We start from the raw sequence: 12,365 nt of genomic DNA, 5'->3' as shown, positions 1-12,365 counted from the left end.
CAGAATCAACGTAAGACCCCGCATTTACGGAAAAGTTCGTGATGGATCCGAAATCACGACGTCGGTCCCGCTCTAAGTCTAAAAGTCGGAGCCGGGATCGGCGAAACAGATCCAGGGTCAGCAGGTCTGGATCTCCGGAGGAAAGGAGGCAGCGCAGTCCGTCTTTGTATTCGAAAAAACCCGCTCGTGGTCGGGGACGATCGGGCAGCAGGAACTCCAGCGATGGCTCTCCAGACCGCCGTCGGCCTCAACACAGGGACCGTCCGGGGTCCCGGAGCGACTCGGAGAGCGAGCGGAGGCGAGGCCCACACCGGGCCGGCAGCAAGGCGAGGGCTCGTTCATCCAGGTAACTGTCTGGTGCTCGTTGGTTTGTGAGGGTGTTCAACACGTTTCCCGGCTCCAGTCCACCTGTTGTAATGGCCATGCTGGTTAACATTATATCACGAGCTAATGGAGTTGAATACAGTAGAATAAGTCATGCTCGTGTTAATCCGCGAATTTAGTTGTACACGGAGCCATTCAAATGAAGCCGAGCCAATGTGTCCGACAACATTTTGGTATTAAGTAAGTATAATTGTGCGAATTAACCGGCTCATCATTCCACCTTTCCATATCCCACTAATTGTCAATCAGTTTCTGGGGCATCTGGATCTAGGTTTTAGAGAGTTTAGGGTTAACCTATCAACTCAAAATGAGTCTGCCACAAACTAAATACCCAACAGATTGTACCATCTCGGTCATCCAAAACACATGTGTTTATTTAGTCTCCATCCAGGAATTAAAATGTACTGAATCATCTTTTCTGTCTCAGTTCTGATTCAGGTGATCCCAAAGTGAGGAGGCAGAGAAAGGAAATGGAGAACCGGAGAGGAGCATCTCGAGAGAGGAGGAGGGAAAGATCCCAGTCCAGCTCTAACTCCCATGATGAAGGCAGCGACATAGAAAGGAGAAGGCGGAGAAGCCCTGCCAGGGGGAGTCCCACGAGAGACAGACAGAGGAGGGAGCAAGACCGAGACAAAGATAGAGATAAGTGGGAGAGCAACAAGAGAGACAGGGAAAGAAAAGGAGACGTAAACAAAAGCCTTGAGCGCAAGAAGAGAAGTGAAGACGTGGAGCAAGGAAGGAGTGAGCGGGCCGACAGAGGGAGGCAGCGCTCCATTTCACCCGAGTCGTCTGATAGCTCAGAGTCTGATCATGGCGGCCGCGTGGTCAAAGAAAAGGAGGACAAGAAAAATCAGCGGGAGATGATGAAAGCGCTGGAGACACCAGAGGAGAAGAGGGCCAGGAGACTCACCAAGAAGGAAACAAAGGAGAAGAAAAGGAGAGAAAAGATGGGCTGGAGTGAAGAATACATGGGATACACCAACGCAGACAATCCCTTTGGTGACAACAACTTATTGGGCACATTCAAATGGCAGAAGGTGAGTTGGGGAGCAGTTTTGAACAGCATTTGCCGAGTTGTTACTGTAAATTGTATTAGTAAATTTGTACGCATCCCAAACATTTTGGAAAGTTTTCTGTCCTAGCTCTGAGTATTGTACCTTCATTAAAAGAAATTTTGTTTTTTGTGTTTGTTTTTTTTAGGCGTTGGATAAGAAAGGCATCGGCCATCTGGGAGAAAAAGATCTTAAAGACCGGAACAAATGTATTCAAGAGGAGAATCGCAGAGAGCTGCAAAAGGTATGTGCTGTATTTTGTGGCAGTATAAAGTCACAGAGTTATGAGAAACGGCCCCTTTCATTAATCATGCTAACGTTGCATATGTAGGTAAAACAGCTGCGTCTGGAGCGGGAGCGAGAAAAGGCCATGAGGGAGACGGAGCTGGAGATGCTCCAGAGAGAAAAGGAGGCAGAGCATTTCAAGACCTGGGCTGAGCAGGAGGACAACTTCCATCTGCATCAGGCCAAACTCAGGCAAGTGCTGTATATCCTCTCTTCATGTCAGAGGATGTCTCTTGTTGTCCTCTTTTCTTGCACAATTCCCATTAAGTTCCAGGCTCCCACGAGTATCCCTTAATAAATGCAGTGTATGCGCTGTCTCACAATATTGTGTGCGTGTGTGTGTGTGTGTCCAGGTCTAAAATCCGAATCCGTGATGGCCGCGCCAAGCCCATCGACCTGCTGGCGAAGTACATCAGTGCAGAAGATGACGATCTCGCCGTAGAGATGCACGAGCCTTATACCTTCCTCAACGGGCTCACGGTCACCGACATGGACGACCTGCTGGAGGACATTAAGGTATGACGTTATGTGTCCACTGAAGTGTAAAAGACCATTTTAACACTTCTGTAATCACAGATGTCGCTTTTATCGGGGCAGCCTCTTTCTACTCTTGTAAAATGTCCAGTTAACGCACACCATGTTCAAATAAACGAGCTTCAGCTTGTGACTAGCATCACTTTCTTAGTGATTGAACAACCTGCTGTGATCACCTCAATGTGAGATGCCACAGCCTGAATAAGTCTTGTCTAGTTGAGATTTGAAACGTTAACATTAATTGTGCAAGTTGAAGCCATTATATGCATAATATGTATGTGATTACAGCAGCATTCAAATTATTCTGGTGGTACAAGATATTACTTGTAGAAAACCAAGACCGTCCCACTGACAGTGGCCTTAAACAGATTCATCTTTCTGTCCCCGAGTTCGATCCGTCTGCTGGTGTCTTTTTCTATTAACTGCCACTGAGAGGCACCAAACATCTAACATTTAAATAAAGCATCTAAGACATCTCACTCTGACAGTTTCTGGTTACATTCAACTTATTCATTGAGGCATGAAATTGGTGAACAACAATGTGCCAATACAAGATGTGTTACAATGCAGTGAAATGCAGACGCATCATTGGTCTTGAATGATCGCACAGCCCAAAGTGGAGACTCAACGTGTGTCAACAGGTGCATCACACCTGTTACTCTTCAAAAGAGCTCCATCTGTATGTGGTTAACCGAGTGTTGTTGTGCTGGTAGGTGTACATGGAGTTGGAGCAAGGGAAGAACGTGGACTTCTGGAGAGACATGACTACCATAACTGAGGACGAGATCAGCAAACTGAGAAAACTGGAGGCTTCTGGGAAAGGACCAGGCATGTCATTTCCCCTGCTTTTGTTTTTACATGTGAAGTCACATTTGCACGAGTGCTCCTCTGACTAATAATTTAACTTGTAGCCGTCTCTGCGAACTTCATGTGCAACACGTTCAACCACGTGTCCTCCTATATCTTCAATGCAACCTTTTTAATTCTCAGGTGATCGGCGGGAGGGCATCAACACAGCTGTGAGCATTGATGTCCAGACAGTGTTCAAAGGAAAGACATACAGCCAGCTGCAGGCGCTGCACCTGAACATTGAGACAAAGATCCGGGCTGGAGGATCCAATCTCGATGTCGGTTACTGGGAGAGTCTGCTGCAGCAAGTCAGAGTCTACATGTCCAGGGCAAGGTACGAATGTGGGGGGGATTCTGTATTCTGTTTATGCTTTTTTTTTATCATTTATGAGAAGTTCACCATTTGGCTAATAAACAGTGGACAAGTGTGTGTAAAACTGCAATTGTATGTCCCAGGTTGAGAGAGCGACATCAAGATGTGTTGCGTCAGAAGCTGTTCAAGCTGAAACAGGAACAAGGGGTGGAAAGTGAACCGTTGTTCCCTATCATCAAAGACGAGCAGAGGAGTGATGATGAGTAAGTTACAACACGCATCCTGAAAGTACGGGGACATGAAGGCTCTTTCAGTTACTTTGCATACTGTCAGGTGACAGTATTCACTTGACAATGTGTCAATTCTGTGTTTAAAAAAAAAAGGGCAGGGGAGCCTGGCCAATCGTCATTCACAAAAAAGAAGGACAAAGAAACTGAAGAGGATGATGAGGTGGCGGGTCCATCTACATCCACAGAAGGAAACCAAGATGGGGACGGAGAAGACAAGGGTGACAAGAAGAATGAAGAGAAGGAGGGCGAGGTGGTGGAGGCCGTGCTGACGGAGGAGGATTTAATCCAGCAGAGTCAAGCGGAGTACGACTCTGGTCGCTACAGCCCCCCGCTGCTCACGTCCTCTGAGCTGCCGGCGGACACACACACGATCACGCCTGAAGAGGACGAGCACAGGCTGAAGTTGGCACGCACACAGCTGCAAGTCACAGGTATGAGATTGTTACACCCACAGTCGAACACAATACATTATATATATATATATGTGTATATAATATATATATATATATATATATATATATATATATATATATATATATATATATATATATATATATATATATTATATTATATATATATATATATATATATATATTATATATATATATATATATATTATATTATATATATATATATATATATATATATTATATATATATTATATATATAATATATATATTATATATATATATATATATATATTATATATATATTATATATATTATATATATATTATATATATATATATATATATATATATATATATATATATATTATATATATATATATATATATATCTCGTTTCTCCCCAACCCACCCATTGTTGCTTCTTTGACCTCTTTAACAGGTGAAGCCTGCGAGAGCGCCGAGGACGCCTTCGTACGCCGCGCAAAACAAGGCATGGGCAACGATGAGGCTCAGTTCAGCGTGGAGTTTCCCGTCACTGGGAAGATGTACCTATGGGCGGACAAATACCGTCCCAGGAAACCCCGCTTCTTTAACAGGGTCCACACAGGCTTCGAGTGGAACAAATACAACCAGACCCATTACGACTTCGACAACCCTCCACCCAAGATTGTCCAGGGTTACAAGTTCAACATCTTCTACCCGGACCTGATCGACAAGCGCTCAACCCCACAGTACTTCCTAGAGCCCAGTCTCGACAATAAGGACTTTGGGATCTTGCGGTTCCACGCTGGTCCTCCGTACGAGGACATTGCTTTTAAGATCGTAAACAGGGAGTGGGAGTACTCTCATCGACACGGCTTCCGCTGTCAGTTCTCCAATGGCATCTTCCAGCTGTGGTTCCACTTCAAGAGGTACCGCTACAGGAGATAGAGGCCACAGACCAGGATGGACCAAAACCCCAGTTGCAGGGTTTTAACCATACTTTCTATATTATGTGAGCTGTACAGTCAATGTACTTTGTTTTATTGTTTTTAGCTGCTCTAACGTCAAAAGCAGTTTGTTAAAGCTACAAATTATGCTTTACTGTTGTCTGAAAGTCATTTGTAATGTAGTCAGAAAATTACACATTAAAGATCCCACCCCCCCTTTTACACTTTGCACGTTTACACTGGTTGATGGTATTCTGTTGTGGACGCATTTAAAAACATGTCTTTTTAAAATTTCCACATTGAAAATCTGAAACTTGGTTATCTTGAGAAAGAGACTGGATCACGTACACAAAAGAAGAATATATTTAGATATACAGAAACAACTCAAGGACCAGATAGAAAATGTTTAATACAATAAAATAATCTTGACAGCTAGTGGTTAGAAATAAAATGGCTCAATTTCGGTAATTTACATTTCCCTGTGAAAATCATACCGATATCCTATATTTAAATATAGATATAAGATATTTCAAATCAATAATGGGATTTTACAATTAATAGGAAGCTAAAACACTACAAATGTACGCACAATTGTAAAACATTAAAAAGTAAAGCAGAAATCCAAATGTCTCTTATAATAAACAAAAATCCTATTATAGAATATTTTGGTGGCTTAACGTTTCATGTTTCATACTCTCATTAAGAGTTCAATTCAAAACATTAGATCTGAATTGATGAATCCAATAGTCCTGCCCAAAAACAAATAGTTTGGGTCATTACTGTTAATTTCTCAAACTGAATACAGTAACGTGCTTGACATTTTCAAACGTCTGACTCGTCATCAATATACTGGAGAGATGGAAGAGAAACCTTTGGGCCATCGTTGTCCTCCTTAGCCGTACTGAATGCCGCCTCCGTCCCTGTGTGGTTGTTACTTTGGCCATTGTTTGCTCCGGACACCAGGGGCTTGTCTTCTGCCGGTGCAAACCTCACTGCATCCTGGTACTCGTCCAGACCACCCTGCTCATGAGTCTCCTGGGTTGGCACTTCATTCTTCTTCTTTAAGCAGTTCCAGGGCAGCGGAAGGTGACCTTTGTAAAAGTTCCATGCCAAAAGGGCAAGAAGAGAAACTACGAGGAGCCCGACTAAGGCCTGCAGTCCAGCCACAGAGGGGCCATCCATCCGAGCCTGGGGTAAAATCCCACTCCCATCGCCAGATCCTGCTGGATCCACACGGACCTGGTACTCAGCCACAGTAGTTGTATACCTGCCAGCCTTGGAGCGCTCGACAGACAGGCAGCGGTACCGACCAGTGTCGGAGTCTGTGGCGTTGAGGATGAGCAGTCCGTCTTGCAGAAGCTGAAGGCGAGTAGATGCCTTCACAAGGCTGCCATCCTTCTCCCAACTGGTTTTTGACAGGTTGGAAGGCAATGGGCAACGGAGCTTCAGGTTTCCCCTTGGCCAGATGTACCGATTCATAGGCTTCACAGGATCTGAAAACAAAACGGCGGTCCTTCACATTTAGATTTTTAACAACCCACGATCGACCGCAATTATGGTTCTTTCATGTTTAAGGAGTTGAAAATGAGGCAAATCCTCCCAGGTTAAGTTTGTATTCTTTAGGTGACAGTGTGCACTGACTCACCAGCATCTGGGCAGAGAGCGGCATCTCCCTCCTTCACACTTTGGATCAGTCCTCTAAAGCAAAAGATACAATGATTTAAGTGTATTTAGGATCCAACCGATATCAGCGCTTACTCTTGGGACAGCTGCCTACCTTGGTGAATTAGACAGGAAGACACATCTCTTAACATCTTTGTCCCAGCCGCAGTATGGGTCTCTGGCTAGAACACAGTCCATACAGGATAAGGACCTCCCACAGGTGGCCAGTGGTATCTGTGCTGCTCCGTAGTCTGAGCCTGCATAGAGCTGACCCTGTACACAAAGGTTTCATCACACACATAAAGCAGACACAGAGCAGAGGTGCTTTACCGTGATATACGATGAATGCACACTTAAGTAGTGATTTCAAAGTTATACGCCATACTTTAGGCTTAGACAGGGTTTTAGATTACCGTGACATTAGAAAATTTCAAAATCTTGATTGGCTCTCGGGTCTGGAAGAGTTGTACTTCCTCGATGATGAACATCTCTCCGTCAAAGTTCACCGCTTTTAGCATTGTGCCTTCCTCTTTATGTACAAAAATAGACACATATGGTATTTACATGCCAACATCTTGTCTGATGCTTACCATTGATGTCAAGTTATCAAAAGCAGCAAAGTGAAATATATACAGGAAGTGGCAGTGTGCTGTACTGATACACACACACACACACACACACACACACACACACACACACACACACACACACACACACACACACACACACACCTGTGCCTATGAACATCACACGGTACTGCTCTCCATCGGCTGCCTGCACTTGGTTGACTACGATGCGTGTGAATCTAGCTCCCCTTCGCACCAGAAGAGGCTTCTCTCCTATTGGCTGAATAGCTTGGTCCATGAGGGGCCTATCTTTGATAAATTGAAGGGTCCGGTCTGGGAGGTCCAGGGTCTGAGTTATGCCCGCTTTACGAGCCGCATTGTCTATACACTGGCGGGGGAAGGAAAGAGAAAAGAGAACAGAGTCGGAGTACAAAAAGAATCAGTTTCCTGCTGGGACACTCGTAAAAGCCCCCCCCCAAAAAAAAATATATATAGAGTTGCCTTTTGAGTTTTGCCTTTGTTTTCAACACGCACACGCGCACACACACACACACACACAAAATAGTGGGCGGACTCACAGCTCCGGGCCGAGGGACTGGGACATCTCCGCTGTACATCACCCACTTAACAAAAGAGGTTTCTACAGGGACTGGGGTCTTGTACTTCCCCTCCGCGAACACTCTGCTGATGTCAGACACGCGGTACGCACACACTGCAGACAGATCTGATGTATCCCTGAAACACACAGAAAATGGGAGCCAAGTGGTGTGCCAAAGATCATTAAAGAGAAAGAGACCCTGCTCCCTCAAACACACAAACGCGTTTGTCAATTCAAACGTACGACTGTGGTGTGAAGATGGCGTAGAACAAACAGTCCTTCCAGCCCTGCTGTGGGTCACACAAGCGGTAAGTGTCCTGGATAATGTATGGCAGCTGAGACTCCAGCACTGGACAGTCCATTCTGGCCTTCAGGAAGGATGTCCATTTCTTCTGCAAGGTCCTCTGACCTCCAAGATCCCCCTGTGAGCACAGAAAGACACCATATGTCACACTGACGTCAAACGGGATGCACAATCAAGCATCGTAAAGGGCGGAATGAGCACAACTGGAGAGGTGCCGTTTTTCTGCTATTGTCGTTTTGGGAAATGGAGCAGCGACAAATAAGTGCATGTAGGATAAACTCTTTTTCACCTTGCAGACACGAGCCACGCGGGAAACCACCAGTTTGTTGTAGCAGTCGCACTCCACAGCTGTCTCACTGAAGAACAGGTAAACCTTGTCATCATCTCCCTCCTCGCTCTTATAACTCTCTGGCATCTGAGTCATGGACACAAAGTTGGGCTCTGGCATGGAGAGAGGGAAAAACATAAACTTTGACTGAGCTACTAAGCAAAAAATATTGCATAAACTTACTGTAGCATCTTAGAAAAAACATCTATTGCATCTACTACCATTAAGCCAGGAGCTCTTGAACTCAGTGCGTATGGAGATGGGAGAGCTGCGGGTCAGGACGGGTTCAGAGCCCAGAAAGTTAATTGAAGTGGCCGAGTAGAGGTTGTTTTCTGGAAAGACAGGACAGTGGACACAGTGGATTAATATTGTTTCCTGTTTTTCTTCAATGTCTCATCCGTTGTATAATTGCTACTCACCAACCATGATGGAGGCATATCTCTGGAAAGGATCAAAAGGACACTTCCCTTTGCCATCCTCTCCTTTCTTCTCAAGAATCAGCTTCCCATTTGCGTAGGACTGCAAAGACAAACAGAGGCACTGCAACTCCCAGTCTCTATGTCTTACAGTTATTTTACATACACTCTGATTTTGATGTAACAACCTACACAGCATCAATTTATTCAGTATGGAATATGAAGTGGGCTAAACGAGCACCGTGGCTCTGAATTTTTCTCACCATGTAATCACACTCGGGATCAAAAGCATTGGTTCCACACACATACATCCTATCATCCTCCGTCTGATGCAGGATCCTGATATAGTTCTGGCAATCAGTCTGCAAATGCATTTAAAAAAGCAATGACTACTTCTATTCACTATGCAATATGTTATAAACAGCAAGAAGTCCAGAAAGGGGCCCACCTCAAGATCTTTTCCTTTGTTTTTACACTCATCTTTTTGCTGTTGGGTCACTTCCCATTTCACCTAAAAGAGTTTTAAAAAAAAAGAGGTGGGGAGAGAGGCATGACATGCCACAAAGGCACCCAAAGCAACACAAAATGCCCTTGCAAATCTAACTGAAGTGGAGGTGTAACAGCTGGAGTCAGCAACCAACTTCCAGGAAAGATAGATGTTTTTAGTATGTGTTGAAGTTTAAGTGGCTGTGTAAAAGGTCTTAAAAAAAAAAGGTCTGTCGAGGCTCGCAGGCAGGAATAACTCAAAGGTTTGAGTATTGTGATCAGAATTGTCCTGAACTGCATTGTTAACATCGGTGCTCTTACTGAAGCAAGTTTCTTGGAGATGTCCTTGAGGTCAAGAGCATACACTGCCTCCCTGGCACCCAGCAATAGCAGGTCCAGATCTTCTCTCAACAGCATGGTAGAGTAGTTGAACACTCCCTTCTCATGGAACAGGTGGGCGTTGTCCCCTAAAGACAGAAGATACGAACAATTAACTCACCAGCAACCACCAGGGACAAAACTCTGGTTCCCAATGAGTGTGTCCAAACTTACTCAAACCATATGACTCAACACAAGTTGACACATTGTAAGCCAAGGTTACACACAAGGCAGATGGCAACACTCACGATGGTAGGGCAAAGATTTACGGGGGACACAGTCCAGTGGAGAGTCTTCCTCCAGCGTCCAAGCCAGGGGCAGCAGCCAAATGACGCAGAGGGGCAGCAGCGGATGCATGGCTCTTTTGTTCAAACGAAGAGGAATTTAAGCTTTATTGTTTCCCCAACAGTTACTCATACAGGGGCAAAGACAGCAAGCGGCATCTATGACGTGTTGAGGTCTGTTCAAAGTGAAGGGCCCGGGCCCCTTTACTGGCCCCGCTCAGCGGGCCGTCCATGGCGAGATGGATGGCACAGACCAAAGAAACGAAGCCGAGGAGGGCTGAAAGACACACAGTTGTATGAATATCACAAGCAATTCACCTGATGGGAAAAAGAGACTTCAAATACGAAGAGCAAAAAACACATGCGGCAAAACATGTGAAAAGAAGACACTTAATTTGTTTAAAAACAAGAGAGAGAGAGAGAGAGAGAGAGAGAGAGAGAGAGAGAGAGAGAGAGATGCAAAGAAAAGAGCATAGGGTGATAGCCAGAAAAGGGCTGAGTGAGCTAAAGTCAGCGCGGCAGTAATTCTGTCAGTGCCATAGTGATGTTAATGCAGAGCCATGAAAGGCATTCAGCAGGGTGCAGGGATGTCAACTCCTGCAGCACCAAACAGGCGCACAATGAGTTCACAGAGCTCTTGCACCAATTTTGTTGCAAGCGCGGTTACACACACACACACACACACACACACACACACACACACACACACACACACACACACACACACACACACACACACACACACACACACACACACACACACACACACACACGAAAGCCCGCTGAGTGGGTGTGTACATTATAGGTGCTTCTTTCCCAAGAGACTGATGAGCTGCGGCTTGTCAGAGAATGCAGCCCTGATAAGATGCCTCACATATTTGGCCCTGGGGCCACAGGCAGCGACACTCAACGCCTTTCAGCAAACACAACACACTCGCACACGCTGCACCTTGGCGTTTATGCACGTATGCGCCAGATGCAGTCGCAGCGAGAACAAGCTCGTCGGCAACTTCGGCTTCAGGCATTAAAGTTGGTCTGAAATCAGTAGAGTCGTAAATGCAGCTTCGAGCAATTTAAGCTTGCGAGTTGTTTTAGCTTCTTAGGATACAAGGTGTTGTTTTTAAGTGAATTGTACTAAGCTAGATGTAATACAGCTTTAAACTCAACTTTACACAAAAGCCAACGCACACAAGTAATGGCAGCGTGCACGAGCTCGAGCGGTTAGCCGTCAACCCACTCAAAGTTAATCACTTACCTGTGCACCGACACGCCCAAGACTGCGGAAACTTCCATGGAGGAAAATAAATATCACAACACCTGTTTAAGCGTAGTTTTCTTTCTTTAACCTTCTCATTAACGAACAGGTTGGTAGTAAAAGCAGCTCATTACGTTCATAAACGGCTGAAGAGCGTGATTAAGGCCGAACGGGACGTGAAGACGTGACTCTTCTATTCGCGCTAGCTTTCAAGTAACTTCCCTTCAGGTCGCAAAGTCTTAAGACGCTGCAGCGGGTTTAACGTTCAACTTCTCTGACCTCAGACAGCAGAAACAGTTCCTCTCAAATGAGTCAGCAGCCAGTGGGTCTCTGTCGGGTCCTCTCAAAGTCACAGCAGTCATCCGTTAGTGTGGAGACGCTCGCATCCCGCGGAGAGCGAGAGGGATCTGAGCGGCTGCTCCGCTTGGCCCCGCAGGTTGTTTTTGGTACTCCCTTGAGGCGGAGGAAGACGCTGATCTCAGGTCGGATTAAGTTTTCATCGTCCTCATATACTTATGGAAGCCCGTTTCCGCCACACACAAAAAAAAAAAGAGATGAAAAAAAAAAAAAAAAAAAAAAAATCTCATAATTATGAGATAATAAAGTCGAAATTATGAGATAAAAAGTCATAATAATGAGATAAAAAGTCATAATAATGAGATAAAAAGTCATTATTATGAGATAAAAAGTCATAATAATGAGATAAAAAGTCATTATTAGGAGATAAAAAGTCATAATAATGAGATAAAAAGTCATTATTATGAGATAAAAACCACAACAGTCAGAAGCAGCTCTTTTGCATAGGTTACCCTCTGTTTGACATAGAAATGGATTGTGAGTACATTGAAGACTACTTTAAATGTGGCTTTACAACAGATGAAATACTTCAAATGCTTGCTAATTCACATGGGATTAAACTAAGCAAACGCACCCTAGAAAGGATTTTAAGAAAGAAGCAGCTCTGGCGTAGAAAGAATAAAACCGATGTGGCTGAGGTGGCCAACTTCATTGAACAGCAACTGGAAACATCTGGTCAGTGTCACG

General features: G+C 44.7%; 2 protein-coding genes across 3 annotated transcripts; one reads left to right on the top strand and one right to left on the bottom strand.

Moving 5' to 3' along the window:
• Window positions 1–41: 41 nt before the first annotated feature.
• On the top strand, window positions 42–5,321 carry cactin (the record flags this gene model as incomplete). The annotated part of the gene is made up of 10 exons (XM_079219812.1): window positions 42–346; window positions 812–1,421; window positions 1,585–1,680; window positions 1,768–1,913; window positions 2,075–2,237; window positions 2,969–3,083; window positions 3,246–3,438; window positions 3,561–3,680; window positions 3,801–4,138; window positions 4,555–5,321. The coding sequence occupies 10 exons, from the start codon at window positions 42–44 to the stop codon at window positions 5,043–5,045; spliced, it is 2,577 nt and encodes an 858-aa protein (XP_079075938.1). The 3' UTR covers window positions 5,046–5,321.
• A 114-nt stretch (window positions 5,322–5,435) lies between these two features.
• On the bottom strand, window positions 5,436–11,619 carry LOC306737933 (semaphorin-4E-like). 2 transcript variants are annotated; one of them, XM_079219743.1, is made up of 15 exons: window positions 11,601–11,616; window positions 10,031–10,343; window positions 9,726–9,871; window positions 9,367–9,429; window positions 9,182–9,280; window positions 8,922–9,021; window positions 8,724–8,834; window positions 8,464–8,615; window positions 8,114–8,292; window positions 7,851–8,007; window positions 7,438–7,660; window positions 7,120–7,235; window positions 6,822–6,979; window positions 6,690–6,742; window positions 5,436–6,537 (listed from the first exon to the last, which is right to left on the bottom strand). In XM_079219743.1, exons 2-15 carry the CDS (start codon window positions 10,137–10,139, stop codon window positions 5,867–5,869), a joined length of 2,337 nt encoding a protein of 778 aa, XP_079075869.1. In that variant the 5' UTR covers window positions 10,140–10,343; window positions 11,601–11,616; the 3' UTR covers window positions 5,436–5,866. The 2 variants fall into 2 exon arrangements, with proteins under 2 accessions (XP_079075869.1, XP_079075870.1); XM_079219744.1 differs by lacking the exon at window positions 10,031–10,343 and having other exon boundaries at window positions 11,601–11,619.
• Between the last annotated feature and the right edge of the window lie 746 nt (window positions 11,620–12,365).

The sequence above is a fragment of the Taurulus bubalis genome (genome assembly GCF_910589615.1).
Source record: "Taurulus bubalis genome assembly, chromosome: 1".
Taxonomy (NCBI): domain Eukaryota; kingdom Metazoa; phylum Chordata; class Actinopteri; order Perciformes; family Cottidae; genus Taurulus; species Taurulus bubalis.
The sequence above is the reverse complement of the archived record's forward strand: the minus strand, read 5'-3'. Positions and strand labels throughout refer to the sequence as shown.

Bases quoted from the DNA above. Each gene is read 5' to 3' on its own strand.
- LOC306737933 (XM_079219743.1), bottom strand. From the start codon at position 10,139: ATGCATCCGCTGCTGCCCCTCTGCGTCATTTGGCTGCTGCCCCTGGCT. The intron at 9,872-10,030 runs GTGAGTGTTGCC...TTCTGTCTTTAG, and splicing joins TAAATCTTTGCCCTACCATC to GGGACAACGCCCACCTGTTC. The intron at 6,538-6,689 runs GTGAGTCAGTGC...TTTTGTTTTCAG, and splicing joins CGCTCTCTGCCCAGATGCTG to ATCCTGTGAAGCCTATGAAT.